This window comes from Clarias gariepinus, chromosome 14 (genome assembly GCF_024256425.1).
Source record: "Clarias gariepinus isolate MV-2021 ecotype Netherlands chromosome 14, CGAR_prim_01v2, whole genome shotgun sequence".
NCBI lineage: Eukaryota > Metazoa > Chordata > Actinopteri > Siluriformes > Clariidae > Clarias > Clarias gariepinus.
This window is the reverse complement of record NC_071113.1, coordinates 31,503,797-31,519,256: the sequence shown is the minus strand read 5'-3', so window position 1 is coordinate 31,519,256 and position 15,460 is coordinate 31,503,797. Positions and strand designations below refer to the sequence as shown.

Sequence of the window (15,460 nt, the reverse complement as noted above, 5' to 3'; positions counted from 1 at the left end):
AATCTCTGCCCGCATGTGTATACTGTACTTATCCTGTAGCTAAGGTGTACTTCTTACAGCTATGACTAAGATGCTTTAGTAATACACTGGTGTCTCTCCGTCTCCTCAGAGCTCTTTACTACTGTAAAGCTTGTCATGATGACATCACGGACCCCAAAAGGATAAAGAAGTGCGGATGCAAACGATGTAAGTTGTAAGAATGACAGGGACATTTCCATGTCTACAGTCGGGTCTATTTCACTGTACTTACACACTCTTACAGTGAAGGTTCTGATGGGTTCTCTGATAGTTAAGGAACGCCTGCGTTCCTAAAGTGGACTCAGAACCCTTTGTGATTGTGCAGTACCACGCCCACTTATGTACTGTGATATGCCATGTCACACACGAGGGAAGACTGTTTAATTCTAATGAATGTGTTGATGTCTTTGACCTGTTCCTGCTTTTTCGGCTGCCGTGGAAATGACTCAATCGTTTCGTTCATGTCTGTTAGTGACATATTGTGAGTAAACTCACTGCTTTTCTTTCTCCTGTGAACGTTGCATATGGTTCTGGTTCATGTATACCGTCACTGCATGTAATCTTTTGCTTCCTACACCCTCACTAGCCTGGACATTACTATCAGAAGTTCTCCTTAAGGGTGTAAAATGTTTAAGTAGTTATCGTGTTGATAGTAGTTATAGTCTTTTCTTTTTAGAACCGAGAGCTGATGGAAGCCTTGCATGATCTTCATGTTGCGTGTGCATGATGCATGAAATGTGTAAAACCTCAAGTACATTATACTGTATGATACTGTACAACCGAAAGTCGTCTGAAAGAACCTGTTCATGGATCCCTAAGACATACAGTATGGGTTGATGTCATTTTGCTGTGTCATTTGCTCCATGCTGGTCTGCACCAAAGAATCCGTTCCCTTTTTCAGTTCAGAAGTCTGACAGAGCTCATCCTGGGCCTACGTCCAGTTCTACGTTTTTTAGATCTTTATAGTAATTTATTCATGCCTAAGAACTTAGTACTGGTTTTTATATCTGTGTAAAGTTCTTCATAATTAAGTGCTGTATCCTGTCGTAGTTCTCACGGTATTTAGGCCTCAATATTGAGTTCTTCAATTAGCCTCTAGTTCTTCAAGGCATACTGTCATATCCTTTGTAGTTAATCATGGGTGATGGCTGGGTTCCTCTATAGTTCCCCTTAAATTCCAATATTGAGTTCCTCTTCAGTTCCCTTCAGTTTTAAGAATATGTTTCTCCATATTTGTTTAATTCTTCAAGACTTAATACTGGGTCTCCCTATAGCTCTGTAGTTTCTCCCGAAGTCCTTCAAGGCTCTGTGCTGGGTCTCTCTATTGTTTTATAGTAATTCAGGGCTTTTGTGTAATTGTTGTTCTTAAGGACTTTTTCTCTCTCTGTAGTTCTGCCTTTTTTCAGGGTGCAGTCCTTCTGTAGGTGTTTTTATTGCTCTGGAGTCCTTTCATGTTCAATCCCAGGGGCCTCTATAGCTCTAGTTTTTAGGACTTGATACTGGGTATAGTATAGTCATATAATATATTGTGTGTAGTATATAGTGTGTAGTATAGTGTATAGTCCTGGAGTGCTTCAGGGCCCAATCCTGGGTATGTTTATAGTTTATTTAACTATAGTTTATATGAAGTGGAGGAGCTCCACATGTACAGTACCTCATGCAGACTCTCCCCTGGTGTCCCACAAGGCTTGTCCCTGGGTCTGCTTCTGTTACCCCTCCATTCCTATTTCTCAATAAGGCTGGTTTTATAATTTTTTTTTATATGACTAATATGGCAACCACTGTCAGATCTAAAACGCTGATATCTGCTTATAAAGACCAGTACCTGCCACGGTGAAGGCCCTCACATACGCTATTCTGCAGCCTGTTAACAGCCTCTGTCTGAACTCACCAACTCTCAAGATATACCTGCATCAAAACTCTCCTCTGTCCTGGCATGCAGGTGGTGGAAAGAACGTTTTCTCAACTTTTGGGTTTTCTTTCCATGTTGTCCTAATTCTAACTAACAGGGTTTTGATGTACTTTTACTTTTGAACAAGCCTGAGGATATTTTTTCATTAGAGACTACAAAGCACTTATTTAATGCCAAATGCTGTAAATAATCACTTTATCTGTGGGTCTGTAATTTATTTGGGCTCAAAACCGAGTTCCTTAGTAGGTTTGTCTGGGTTTCATATCTTTAAGGCTAACTATCAGGTCTGTCTCTGTAGTTCATCAGGGATCATCATTGGCTCTTTAGTTTCTTTGGGTTTTGGTTTTACACCTTCTTACCTTATTGTTTTATAGTTTAGCTCATCAGAGCCTAAAACTCAAATGTACAATTCTTCAGGATTTCTCTGTACCTCTGAAGTGCTTAAGTGCTCAACATGTGAGCCTTCTGCGGTTTTAACTTCCTCATTTATCTCCTCTTATTCCCCTTATCCATGTCCATGACTTCAGCCAAGACAGCGGGCGGTCGCCGAATGCGACTGGGGTGTTGTTTAGGTTGCGGCGAGGCTGAGCACGGCTGCTCGTGCAGGTCTCGCAGCACTCGTAGTAACATGGAGACTCCAACATGCGGCATGCCGCTTTCTCCCAACTCTGTTAACGATAAGTCGGCCACTTTACGCTCCTGTAAGTCCTTGCATAGTCGTCTCGCCTGTCCCCTAACCGTGGCTCCTTCATGGTGTTGTGGCTGTGCTTTTATTACACTCGCATGCGCACATGCTTCATTGGAGATGTGAGCTTCTAGCAGTTTAATCGCATGATTTATGTTTTAAATAAAATATCTAACTAACTGATTCCACTTCATTCATTCTAATGTACTGTTGAATTATAACTTACATAATAACTTAACATGTGTTTTTTATTATTATTATTTACATACATTGCAAAAAGCAGTGATTCAGTTTCCTAATTAAAGAGCAGCGTGCTAACTTATCAGGCTTCACGCTTGTGCCCTTTCACGTCTTTTTCACGTTCTTGGGTCTTATTTATCAAATGTATTAATAAACAAATTATATGGTAAAAAAAAAGTTATATTTACACCAAAAAATTGTGGTTTTAGAGAATCTAGTTACCCTTCAAACAAGCGATTCAAGATACATAGATAAAGATGAATTCAAGCTGCTATCTAATTAGGACAGATGTAATGGAAGCGCTCTCCAGTCTATGTGTCAGTCAGGTTAACATGCCGCAATGGACAATCCAGCACAAGCCTCCCGCAGGGGGCGCTCTTTCACTTTTTATTTTAACATATAACACTTTTTATTTTAACATATAACAGCTCTCTGTGAGCTTTCATTTACATTTAGACATTTGGCAGACTCTCTTATCCAGAGCGACTTACATTTTTATCTCATTACACATCTGAGCAGTTGAGGGTTAAGGGCCGTGCTCAAGGGCCCAACAGTGGTAACTTGGTGCTTGTGGGGTTTGAACCTGGGATCTTCCGAACCGTAGTCCAAAAACCACTTAACCACTGAGCTTTCCCAACCAGAACCCTAATACTGGATGAGTGTTTTAACATACTGCAGGTGTAATGATGTTGAGTGACAGCATTCTTTTTAAAAGTTTAATTTTTTTTTTTATTGATGTTGAGATATTGTTGAATAAACAACTCAAACACAACGTTGCAAATACAACCTTAAAACAACATTACTGTAACCTTTATTTGGAGCATTTATGCAGACTAACATCCGGCCACACCACGTCTGAGCACGTCCATACTCACTTAACAAGGTGTAGAATACCAGTGGGAGATTGGGACAAACCCAACAGCTGCCCACACACAGCATATATATCTCTTACAGTTATGTAATGTTACCTCTCTGTTACCTCTCTGTTGCTTTTCCTTGTCCTAGCTCCTAGATTACCCTGCTCTAACACGGTGCATACACATCGTCCACACTGTATCACGTCTGCTCTCCTTTTACCCTTTTGGCTGCTTTCAAATTTTAGATTTCAGTAAATTGCTGTTGTCTGGTATTTTTTGTTGTACGTATTATTTATTTACACACTTTTACTAGCATTAACACTATGCCCCCTAGTGGTCCAGTGATAAACTCGCAGGTGCTCTGAGCTCATTGACCGAAGTTTAAGTCACGCTCGAGCCATCACTATTAATATTGTTTTTTTGTTAGGAAGCACTCGTTCAACATTATCCCATCATCATGTAGTTAAGGTTGTTCTGACATCATTTTATCAAAGAATGTTTTTAAAGAAACAACTTCACACCAACGTTGTCCTGATGTCCGTAACATCGCCGAGTTACCATCACCAGTGTTTTGACAACCAGAAAGATTTCTGCTGGTTACTTCTTATGGGTTTTGTGAGGGTTGTTAAAACTAAATATGGGCTTTTAATAATAAAAATAATGTAAATATAGTGTAAAGTTTTAGATCAGTGCAGCCACAAACACTTTCAGACTATTTTCCTAAAAGATGATAAATGAGGCCCGATGCTAGCACCACATTTAGTTTCTGGCTCTTAGATCTAACCTGCTTTAATGACTAACTTACCATTTCACTGTAATATAACCTGTTCATGTGATCGTAACATTATCTTTGCATTCTTCTCAGCTAAAAGTAACTATAATGGATATATTAAATCAAGTAAGTATTCCTTTTTTTCTTTATGTATTACCTGTTTGTTGTTGTTGTTGTTGTTGCTGCATCCTCTTGAGAGTGAAACTTGTTAATTACATCAGTGTGATGGCGTTCCTGTGTGTCAGTAAAGCTCCTAGAGTAAGCTCCCATCCTGTCTGGGTCAAGCATCATGTCTTGGTGTTGTTGTTATCAAACGTCACTGTGAAGCGTCTGCGTGTTAGATACAGATATCACACCTTTATTTAGCAGAGGTGCCAACACTAATGCCTCCTGAGAAAGGTGTGTGTAAACACTGCTGTGTGCTTTGTTGCTGTATTGATGGAGCGGTCTGATGAAGCGGAGTTACTATTAGCATGCCAGAGTTGATTAGTTTGCTATAACGATACACCCCCGAGTGAACACAGGGTCACATGGTGCTGACACTGCAGACTCCTTCCATAAATGATAACTGAACCTGAACCCTACAGAAAACATCACTGTGTTGACACAAGTTTTTTATGTTTATGAGAATGTGAATGAGCTGTTACTATGGAAACAATGGCATATTAGAAGGAATGCATTAATGTAAACTTGTGATTTGCAGTTTTGTTACCTGACCTACCTGCGTTCATGCAGTGGACTAGAATTAAACTACAGTAGCATTGTTGATGATCTTATTAGTATGACTCCAACTTGTATGTCTGTGTGTATATACATATATATTGTAGCGTTTTTACGCCGAGAAGAATGCTGGAGAGACGAGTGAGCTTGTTTGCTACCCAATGCAATGGCTGGGAGTACTTTATTTAGCACACAGCCGGTAATGGCATGAGCAGCACTTTCACTCAGGAGCCTACCTCTAATTCAGCGTCAGCCTGAACTAGAGCACATTTCACACGTCACACACCTCAACACACACAACAGGGCCGAAGTCACTAACCCAAACACCTTTCCCCATCATGGTGAACACACCGACATTCCCGCAAAGCATGCTGGTCGTCAGCCGCCGCCCCGCCCACGCCACACTGCCCCCACCCGAGCTGTGACCGTCCCTGGTCACCATGACGAAGTTTGTTTTGGAGGCGTGGAGGCGGTCGGCGCTGACAGTGGGAACGCCGGCGTCCTTTGGCAGGTGAGGGATGAACGCGAACATAGTCCTGAGGCGGTCCGGCCTCCACAGAGTTCGATGTTTCATCGGCGTGCGGCTGGTAAGGCGCAAGACGGTCCCGGTGGAGCAAAACTCGTACCCGCCCCGCCAACCGCACCCGGTAGATGACATCGGAGAGCCGAGCTATTACCGTACAGGGGCCCACCCAGTGAGACACACGCCCGGCCGAGAGCCCCCTCCTTCTCCTTCCGGAGGAACACACCCACACCTGCTCGCCAGCAGCAAAATCTCGCCCCTGGCTGTGAGTGTCCACGCCCATTCGCTCCATGGGTGCCCCCACCCGAAAGTCTTGCAGCGGTGCCCGCGAGCGCTGGGTGGGGCCCTTCTGCCTGGCGATGAGCGGTTCACAGTTCTGTGAGACTGGTGGAGCGACTGCGGGTGACGCACTGGGAGACGCAGTAAGACGGCTGCACGCTGGCTCGGGCGGCTGATCACCACCGGAGGATCTGGAGGACTGCACGGGGGGAACGTCCTGCGTCGAGGGTTCTACGTCGCGACAGCGCTCCACTTGCTCGCAGTACCGGCCACGCGCTTTGCTGCCCGGCCGGCGAGGGAAAGCGCTGGTGTTAGCGCGCAGATTTCCCGCTCGGCCTGCTACCGGAAGTTCCGCCCCCCGGGTGTGTGCTGCTAACCTGTCCGGCCGTGGTTCGGGTCCATGCAACCTGGCTACCCCGAAGTTACCACGAAGAGTTCCACTGGACAAGTTCAGCACTGCACCCCATCTCTCCAAAATATCCAACCCCAAAATGCAGTCCTCCTCGACGTCCCCCACAATGAACCCGTGTGAATAAGTTCGTCCACCCACCTGGACTCGCACTGTGCGACACGCCCTTACCTTCACGTAGCCCCCAGCAACGGTGCAGATGCTGAAGGCAGGATCAGGCCGTCCGCAAACACGCTTGCTTTGCCCCAGTAATCCAGAGCGCAGCAGCGAAACAGTGGAGCCGGTGTCCACGAGCGCCCGCAGTAAGACGCCATCCAGCACACAGTCGATGTAGAGCCCAGCGCGGCATCCCAAGCGTCCTCCCGGCGCTAGTTTAGCGGCTGCTGGTGTACGCTGTCCCGTGCCTCGGCCTCGCCGCGAAACGTCGGGGAGTTGCTCGTTGCCTAGCCGCGACGGGTAGCCCAGTCCCCGGCTAGGTTCACGAACGGAGCGCCACTGAGCTGCAGGCGGTCGCTCGGCTCTTCCGCCGTGATGTACCGCCGATATGGGCTCAGCGCGCTCGGCCCCGCGCAGCGGCAGGTCGCTTTGCCGGCTAACGGCGCGCGGAGCTGTCTCTTGCTCCGGCGCTTGCGCTGCGCCAGTCTCCGCCCCGAGATCCAGCGCCGGGATTTTCACCTCGCCGCTCCGTGTTGGTTGCCGTGGTGTGCTCGCTTTAGCGCCGTCGGGAAAGCGCTTCTTCCTAGCGAGTAGTCGCTCCGCTACTCGGCGGCCCGCTTGGATTTTCAGTAGGTCTTCCGTTGTGCGCTCGAACCCGTTACTCTCCATCCCACTTCTGACACCAATGTAGCGTTTTTACGCCGAGAAGAATGCTGGAGAGACGAGTGAGCTTGTTTGCTACCCAATGCAATGGCTGGGAGTACTTTATTTAGCACACAGCCGGTAATGGCATGAGCAGCACTTTCACTCAGGAGCCTACCTCTAATTCAGCGTCAGCCTGAACTAGAGCACATTTCACACGTCACACACCTCAACACACACAACAGGGCCGAAGTCACTAACCCAAACACCTTTCCCCATCATGGTGAACACACCGACATTCCCGCAAAGCATGCTGGTCGTCAGCCGCCGCCCCGCCCACGCCACAATATATATATATATATATATATATATATATATATATATATATATATAGTACAGACATACAAGTATAGGGGTGATCTATATAAAGTATCATAGTATCATATACAGTATATATATATATATAGAGAGAGAGAATATATATATATATATATATATATATAAAACCCAAAGAGTGCACTGCTATTGCTGGGAACAATTTTACTTTCACATAAGTCTTTAGTTAAGCTAAATAAGTTATTAATGCATTATTACCTTATGCCAGTGATGTGTACGGGTCATTGTCCATTTCAATCTAACCCTGGTGTAATGTTCACTGTGTAGCAATGGACGCCCCGGCAGTGCAGCAGTCTGCTGTGTCACCCAAGAAAAAACAACGCAATGGTGGAATGAGAACCTCACCCAACTGCTCTCCAAAAACTATACGGTAAAAAGAACACACACATGAAGGAGAAGATGGTATGTGTGTGTGTGTAAATACCATATGTTCAGCCGGTGCATCAGAGTCAGTTCTAGTAGCGTTGGCTTTTCCTGCTTGCTGAAGTGAGACCTTGTGTGAGATACACAATTATCCACTGGGTTCTGAGTTAAAACGTTTTCAACCTCGTAATCCACATCATTTTGTTAGAACTCACATCATTCCTTGTTGGAATTGCTAAATATTAAATATTATGAAATGGGAAAAGTTAATAAAAGGATTAATGTGATTAATGTACTGAAAGCACAGTTAACTACTAGGAATTTTACAGTCCAAAATTCTTATTGTTCACAGACAGTGAATAGGATCGCTCTGAATTTCTGTGGTACAATGGAAATTTGTCAGAATTCCTTTAAGACTAGGAGGAATTAGTCAGGAATTATTTGCGAGCAATTGATATTGGTCAGGATTTCTTTGGGAGGGTTTGGGATTGATCAGAATTCCTTTAGGAGCAGATGGAATTGGTTAAAATTTCTTTGGCAGCAGGTGGAATTGGTCAGAATGTATCTGTGAGCATGTGGTATTGGTTAGAATTGCTTTGGGAGGATGTATGATTGGTCAGAATTCCTTGAAGACCATGAGGTATTGGTCAGAAATTATTTGGGAGAAGGTGGGATTGGTCAGAATTCTATTGAGAGCATGTGGGATTGGTCAGAATTCTATTGAGAGCATGTGGGATTGGTCAGAATTCTATTGAGAGCATGTGGGATTGGTCAGAATTCCTTTCGGAGCAGGTGGGATTGGTCAGAACTCCTTTGGGAGCAGGTGGGATTGGTCAGAACTCCTTTGGGAGCAGGTGGGAATGGTCAGAATTCTATTGAGAGCATGTGGGATTGGTCAGAATTCCTTTGGGAGCAGGTGGGATTGGTCAGAATTCCTTTGGGAGCAGGTGGGATTGGTCAGAATTCTATTGAGAGCATGTGGGATTGGTCAGAATTCCTTTGGGAGCAGGTGGGATTGGTCAGAACTCCTTTGGGAGCAGGTGGGATTGGTCAGAACTCCTTTTTGAGCAGGTGGGAATGGTCAGAATTCTATTGAGAGCATGTGGGATTGGTCAGAATTCCTTTGGGAGCAGGTGGGATTGGTCAGAATTCCTTTGGGAGCAGGTGGGATTGGTCAGAATTCTATTGAGAGCATGTGGGATTGGTCAGAATTCTATTGAGAGCATGTGGGATTGGTCAGAATTCCTTTGGGAGCAGGTGGGATTGGTCAGAATTCCTTTGGGAGCAGGTGGGATTGGTCAGAATTCCTTTGGGAGCAGGTGGGATTGGTCAGAATTCTTTTCGGAGCAGGTGGGATTGGTCAGAATCCAACCACTAAAAATCGTTCTTATTTTGAGTTGTTGGTTTGTTCTGCACGTTAATCTGGCACTCTTGTCCATGTGCAGACATGACCCTGTGCTGATCCCCAGCCATGATCAGATGGAGACGATGGCCGATAATGTAAAGAGGTACGACTCCACCGGGATGTTCCACTGGTGTCCATCCAGAGACATTGAGAAGGTCATCCTGGTGAGTGAGAGTGAATGTCAATATAGAGAATCTCAGAGGACGCAACGGAAAAAAGCAGAGCAAAAGGAGCTACATACATAGCTTTAAAATTATAATTATAATATTATTATATAACTATAATATAATTATAGTTCGTCTTAGTAGTGTATGACCAAAAGTATGTGCACCCCTGACCATCACACCCATATGATGTGCTTATGTATTGAACATTATATTCCAGATTCTAGTTGTTCTCATACATTCTAGCTGTACAGTATATCAACACAGTAATTATTATTTTCTTTACTTTTAGTAAAAGTACATTGTTGTATGTTGTTGTTTTTTGTCCTCAGACCCGTAGCGAGGCAGCCATGACGGTTCTAAGCGGTCACGTGGTAGTGTGTATTTTCGGCGATGCGAAGTCAGCCGTGGTGGGTCTGAGGAACCTTGTGATGCCTCTCAGAGCGAGTAACTTCCACTACCATGAGCTGAAACACATCGTGTTTGTGGGATCACTGGAGTATTTAAAGAGGGAGTGGGAGACTCTACACAACTTCCCTAAAGTCTCCATTTTACCCGTGAGTCCCTGCGTGGACCGACTCAGCTCACGGAAATAATATACATCCATCACACTTTACAAGATCATCACTTTGTGTGTGTGTGTGTGTGTGTGTGTGTGTGTGCAGGGCACTCCTCTCAGCAGGGCAGATCTGAGAGCTGTCAACATTAACCTGTGTGACATGTGTGTGATCCTGTCGGCCAATCAGAACAACATCGATGATGCGTCTCTGCAGGATAAAGAGTGTATCCTCGCCTCGCTCAACATCAAATCCATGCAGTTTGATGACAGTATAGGCCTTCTACAGGCCAACTCACAGGGTACGCACACACACACACACACAACTAAAGGTAAAAAGGCCAGATCAATCTTCAGTACGTGTACATCTCCTCAGAGCCCAGAATTGTCACTTAGTGGGAATTAGAGATGAAACATCGGGGAGGTGGTGTGAAGATCTTATCTCATCTAAATGTAATGTAAATAAATAACAAACACATGCACATGAGGGTTTCCTCCTGAGGGTGGAGCTGTGGAGCTGACTGAAGCTAAAACACTAGCTTATATTGACCTATTCCACACTGTAATATCTCTCCCTCTGTGTGTGTGTGTGTGTGTGTGTGTGTGTGTGTGTGTCCAGGCTTTACTCCCCCTGGCATGGACCGCTCGTCTCCGGAAAACAGTCCTGTTCATGGTCTGGAGCGACAAACGTCCATCACCACTGGAGCTAACATCCCCATCATCACTGAGCTCGGTACACACACACACACACACACACACACTTCTCTGTCAGCATAGAAACTTACATTCTCATCATCACTGAGCTCAATACACACAAAAAAGTGTGTGTGTGTGTGTGTGTCCGTACTAAAGTCGCTGTGTGTTTCCTGTCGTTAGCTAAATCAGACAGGCTGCTGAACGCAGTGTGTGTGAGACAGGACAAGAGCTGTGGAACCAACATACCAATGATCACCGAATTGGGTAACACACACACACACACACACACACACACACACACTGTACTTACAAACACAATAACCCAACCACACAGTTCCATCCATACTGTACATCATTCTTAAGAACTGAAACAAAACATGTCCAGCACATAATATTATGAATCAACTCAGCTTAAAAATAGTTCTTTTTCAATTCTACTAAGTTTTATTTGATTGTAAAACTGATTAAAATATATGAAAATAAAAACACTTATTGCATGTTAAGTTAAATAAGTATGTAAATTAATTAATGGCTGTTAATAAAAAACATTAATTAAATTTCTAATTTCCTGAAATTGAGTTTCTGTCAACACAATCAGACATTTAAAAATAAATAAATAAATAAATAAAGTCAGGCAATCTTGTGGTCAACGGTCCGCACAACAACTTGGCACAGGTTGTTTTCACGCCGGATGCCCTTCCTGACGCCACCCTCCCATCCGGGCTTAAGAACCGCACTGCATCCACTTTGCAGTATTTTTTTTTTTAAATTAATTAATTTTAAGCAAATTAAGTATGCATCTGGCAAATTATGCAAAAACATGCTGGTTCTCACAGACATTTCAGAATCTATCCAGCTTCAGAACACGGTGAGGAAATTCAACTGATGGTGGTGACGTATTGTGTGACAGTGTTGACAAGATGGCGCCAAGTATGGCTGCCTCGTCGCGAGCTCCCTCAAGCAATAGTGGTTTTTGGTATCTAATTCTATTTTTATTTTATTTTATTACTAGTAACACGTTATGTCTTTTTGTTTACGACCGCCAAACATTACTGGATATAAGAGCAGGACTTTCTTACCTTTTTTAAAAGGTAGTTCAAGTTTTGGAACACAGATCCTCCATTCACAAATCCCCCATTCATCTCGTCCGAGACGCCTTTGTCCTGGATCCCTGGAACCTGCAAACGCCGGCGTAGAGGTAGAAGATCCGGCGTTTTGGTTCGACTGAGACCACCGCTCCCCAGCTTATTACTAGCAAACGTACAGTCTCAGGAGAACAAGCTTTGTGAACTTCGGGCACGAATCTCCTTCCAGCGGGAGACGCGGGACTGCTGCGTGATCTGCCTTACAGAAACCTGGTTGTCGGACAAGATACCGGACTCCGCGATTTAGCTACCAGGATTCTCCGTGCACCGCGCAGACAGGTCGCGGGAGCTAACTGGGAAAAGCAAAGGCGGCGGCGTGTTAACAACTCCTGGTGTGATTATGCAAACGTGCACCCGATAAAGTCTTTTTGCTCACCGGACCTGGAGTTTCTGATGCTTATGTGCCGTCCATTCTGGCTACCGAGGGAATTTTCAGCAGTCATTATTACGGCTGTTTATATTCCCCCACAAGCCGACACTGACCGAGCACACGGGGAACTGTACAGCGCGATCAGCAGTCAGGAAACCGCGCACCCAGAGGCAGTGTTTATTACGAATGGAGACTTTAACAAAGCCAACTTAAGGAAAGTTTTACCAAAACTCCATCAACACATTCAGTTCAACACACGAGGAGAGCGGCCTTCCGGAATGCGTACAAACCCTCCCCCCGCGCCCCTTTCGGCCAATCAGATCATCGCTCCATTCTGCTTCTGCCTGCCTATAGGCAGAAGCTGAAACAGGAAGCTCCAACCCTAAGGGCGGTGCACTGTTGGTCAGACCAATCAGATTCCATGTTACAGGACTGTTTTGTAGTATGTAGGACGTTATCAGTATGTAGACTTAAATGGTGATTATTCTGCATGTTCTCTAGTGGAGTTTGGCGTTCCGCAGGGTTCAGTTTTAGGTCCACTGCTTTTTTCCCTTTACATGCTTCCTCTGGGCAACATAATCCGTAAGCATGGTATTAGTTTTCATTGTTATGCTGATGATACACAGTTATATGTCTCAGCAAAACCTGATGAGAAAAAACAGCTTACTAAAATTGAGCAATGTGTGCAGGACATAAGAAATTGGATGCTAACTAACTTCCTTCTGCTAAATCCGGATAAGACAGAAGTTCTAGTCATAGGACCGCATACAGCTAGGAGTAAAATTTTAGATCATACCGTAACTTTAGATGGCCTTTCTGTTCCATCAAATGCAACAGTGAAAGACCTTGGTGTGATTATTGATTCCAGCCTTTCATTTGAAGCACATGTAGATAATATTACCAGGATAGCATTCTTTCACTTTAGAAATATTGCCAGAATAAGAAATTTATTGTCGCTAAACGACGCAGAAAAACTAGTTCATGCTTTTATCACCTCTAGGTTGGACTATTGTAATGCCTTACTGTCTGGTTGTTCAGCTAGATGCATAAATAAGCTTCAGCTAGTCCAGAATGCAGCAGCGAGAGTCCTCACCAGAACCAGAAGATATGAGCACATCACCCCTATCTTATCTTCACTCCATTGGCTCCCTGTGAAATTTCGCATTGATTTTAAAATACTACTCTTGACATATAAAGCATTAAATGGTCTCGCGCCGCAGTACCTGAGCGAACTGCTAGTGTCTTACGATCCGCCACGCCTACTTCGATCAAAGGATGCAGGCTGCTTGTCAGTACCGCGTATTATGAAAAATACAGCTGGGGGCAGAGCTTTTTCTTACAAAGCCCCAAAGTTATGGAATAGTCTTCCAAATAGTGTTCGGGACTCAGACACAGTCTCAGTGTTTAAGTCCAGGCTAAAAACCTATTTATTTAGCCGAGCATTTTTATAAATAGATTAGCCATAGGTAAAGGAGCAGATCTGGGGGACTCATGGACGTAGAGTATTATGGTGAACTGGTATGTTTGGATGCTGTCCTCCTCACTCTCATTGATCACTCAGGTTTGCTGACGGTGAGGGTGTGACTGTGACCATACCTAACTGCCATCTCTCCTCTTCTTCTCTTTCCCCCCCTCTTTCTTTTTCCTCTCTCCTCCTGTCCCCCCCTTTCACTCTTTCTCTCTCTCTCTGTCGAGCTACACATGTCGTTCCTGAGCTGCCAGTGATCCAGACTCCCTCTGCCCTCCGGACCTGTCTGACCCATCCTGGTGCCCCGCTTCTGGCTGAAGATCTCGTCACATGGATGCCCCGTGTGTCTCTCTGGGATGCGTCTGGTGTCTGGGAATGATTCTCTCTACCTAGAAAATGGTTCTGGCCTTGACTGGTGTTGGCAACTGTTTCTCTGGGGACTTGACAGTTCGATAGTTCATGACTGGAACTTCTTACAAGTCTACCTGGGTCTTCAATAACTACCTGGACTCCATATTAACATCAATTAACAACAGCTATTATAGCTGAACTGCCTCCCACCCTACACACTGTATAAATGCAGATCATTTACTGCTTTTTGTTTCACCCAAATGAGGATGGGTTCCCTGTTGAGTCTGGTTCCTCTCAAGGTTTCTTCCTCTTACCATCTCAGGGAGTTTTTCCTTGCCACTGTCGCCCTCGGCTTGCTCTCCAGGGACAAACTGACCATTTTGATTCATACAAATTCACATTTCATACAAACCTAAATAATTCTTTTGACTATGTAAAGCTGCTTTGCGGCAATGAAAATTGCTAAAAGCGCTATACAAATAAAATTGATTTGATTTGATTTGATTTGTTTTGATCACGTGGACTGGGAAATGTTTCGAATGGCTGCAGACAGCATTAATGAATACGCAGACTCAGTCTGTGGATTTATCAGAAAATGTGTAGATGACGTTGTTCCATCCAAAACAGTAAAAATTTATCCAAACCAGAAACCATGGATAAACAGTGATGTTCGCATGGCACTGGCAGCACGGAACTCTGCCTTTGCCTCTGCTAACACATTGGAATATAAACACGCCACCTATCAACTTCGGAAGACTATTAAGTACAGAGTACAGGGACAAAGTGGAACAACAATTTGATGATCCTGGAAGAATGTGGCAGGGACCGAATACAATTATGGACTTCAGAGAGAAAACCAGCACACCGCAGACCACGGCCTCTATGTGTGAGGATCTAAACGTATTTTACGCTAGATTCGACACAGGAAACAACACGAGACTGCACAGCGAACGCATCATGGACGACGTCAGTGCACACACGGTGTCTGAAGAGGATGTAAGGAAGTGCTTCAGACAGGTAAACGCACGCAAAGCCGCTGGTCCTGACGGAATCCCCGGCCGTGTCCTTAAATCATGCGCGGCTCAGCTGGCTGGAGTGTTCATGAACATCTTCAACCTCTCCCTCTCTCTGTCTGTAGTCCCAGCCTGCTTCAAGATGGCCACCATCGTTCCTGTACCCAAATCCTCCACCATCACATCCCTGAACGACTGGCGACCAGTAGCCCTGACCCCCATCGTGAGCAAATGCTTTGAAAGGCTGGTCAGGAACTTCATCTGCTCTGCGCTGCTGGACTCACTGGACCCTCTACAATTTGCATACCGCCACAACAGGT

General features: G+C 44.8%; 1 protein-coding gene across 7 annotated transcripts in view; it reads left to right on the top strand.

The window, feature by feature from the left end:
- LOC128541628 (calcium-activated potassium channel subunit alpha-1-like) overlaps positions 1 to 15,460 on the top strand; it is a 96,121-nt gene that overhangs the window by 68,009 nt on the left and 12,652 nt on the right. For 5 of the 7 annotated variants that reach the window (XM_053512135.1, XM_053512134.1, XM_053512136.1 and 2 more), the window contains 9 exons: positions 110 to 186; positions 2,458 to 2,631; positions 4,578 to 4,610; positions 7,877 to 7,979; positions 9,418 to 9,541; positions 9,874 to 10,098; positions 10,207 to 10,399; positions 10,717 to 10,830; positions 10,974 to 11,057. In XM_053512135.1, coding sequence (XP_053368110.1) covers positions 110 to 186; positions 2,458 to 2,631; positions 4,578 to 4,610; positions 7,877 to 7,979; positions 9,418 to 9,541; positions 9,874 to 10,098; positions 10,207 to 10,399; positions 10,717 to 10,830; positions 10,974 to 11,057 — 1,127 coding nt within the window. The remainder of the gene's footprint in view (positions 1 to 109; positions 187 to 2,457; positions 2,632 to 4,577; positions 4,611 to 7,876; positions 7,980 to 9,417; positions 9,542 to 9,873; positions 10,099 to 10,206; positions 10,400 to 10,716; positions 10,831 to 10,973; positions 11,058 to 15,460) is intronic. The other 2 variants (XM_053512137.1, XM_053512140.1) reach the window with 2 other exon arrangements.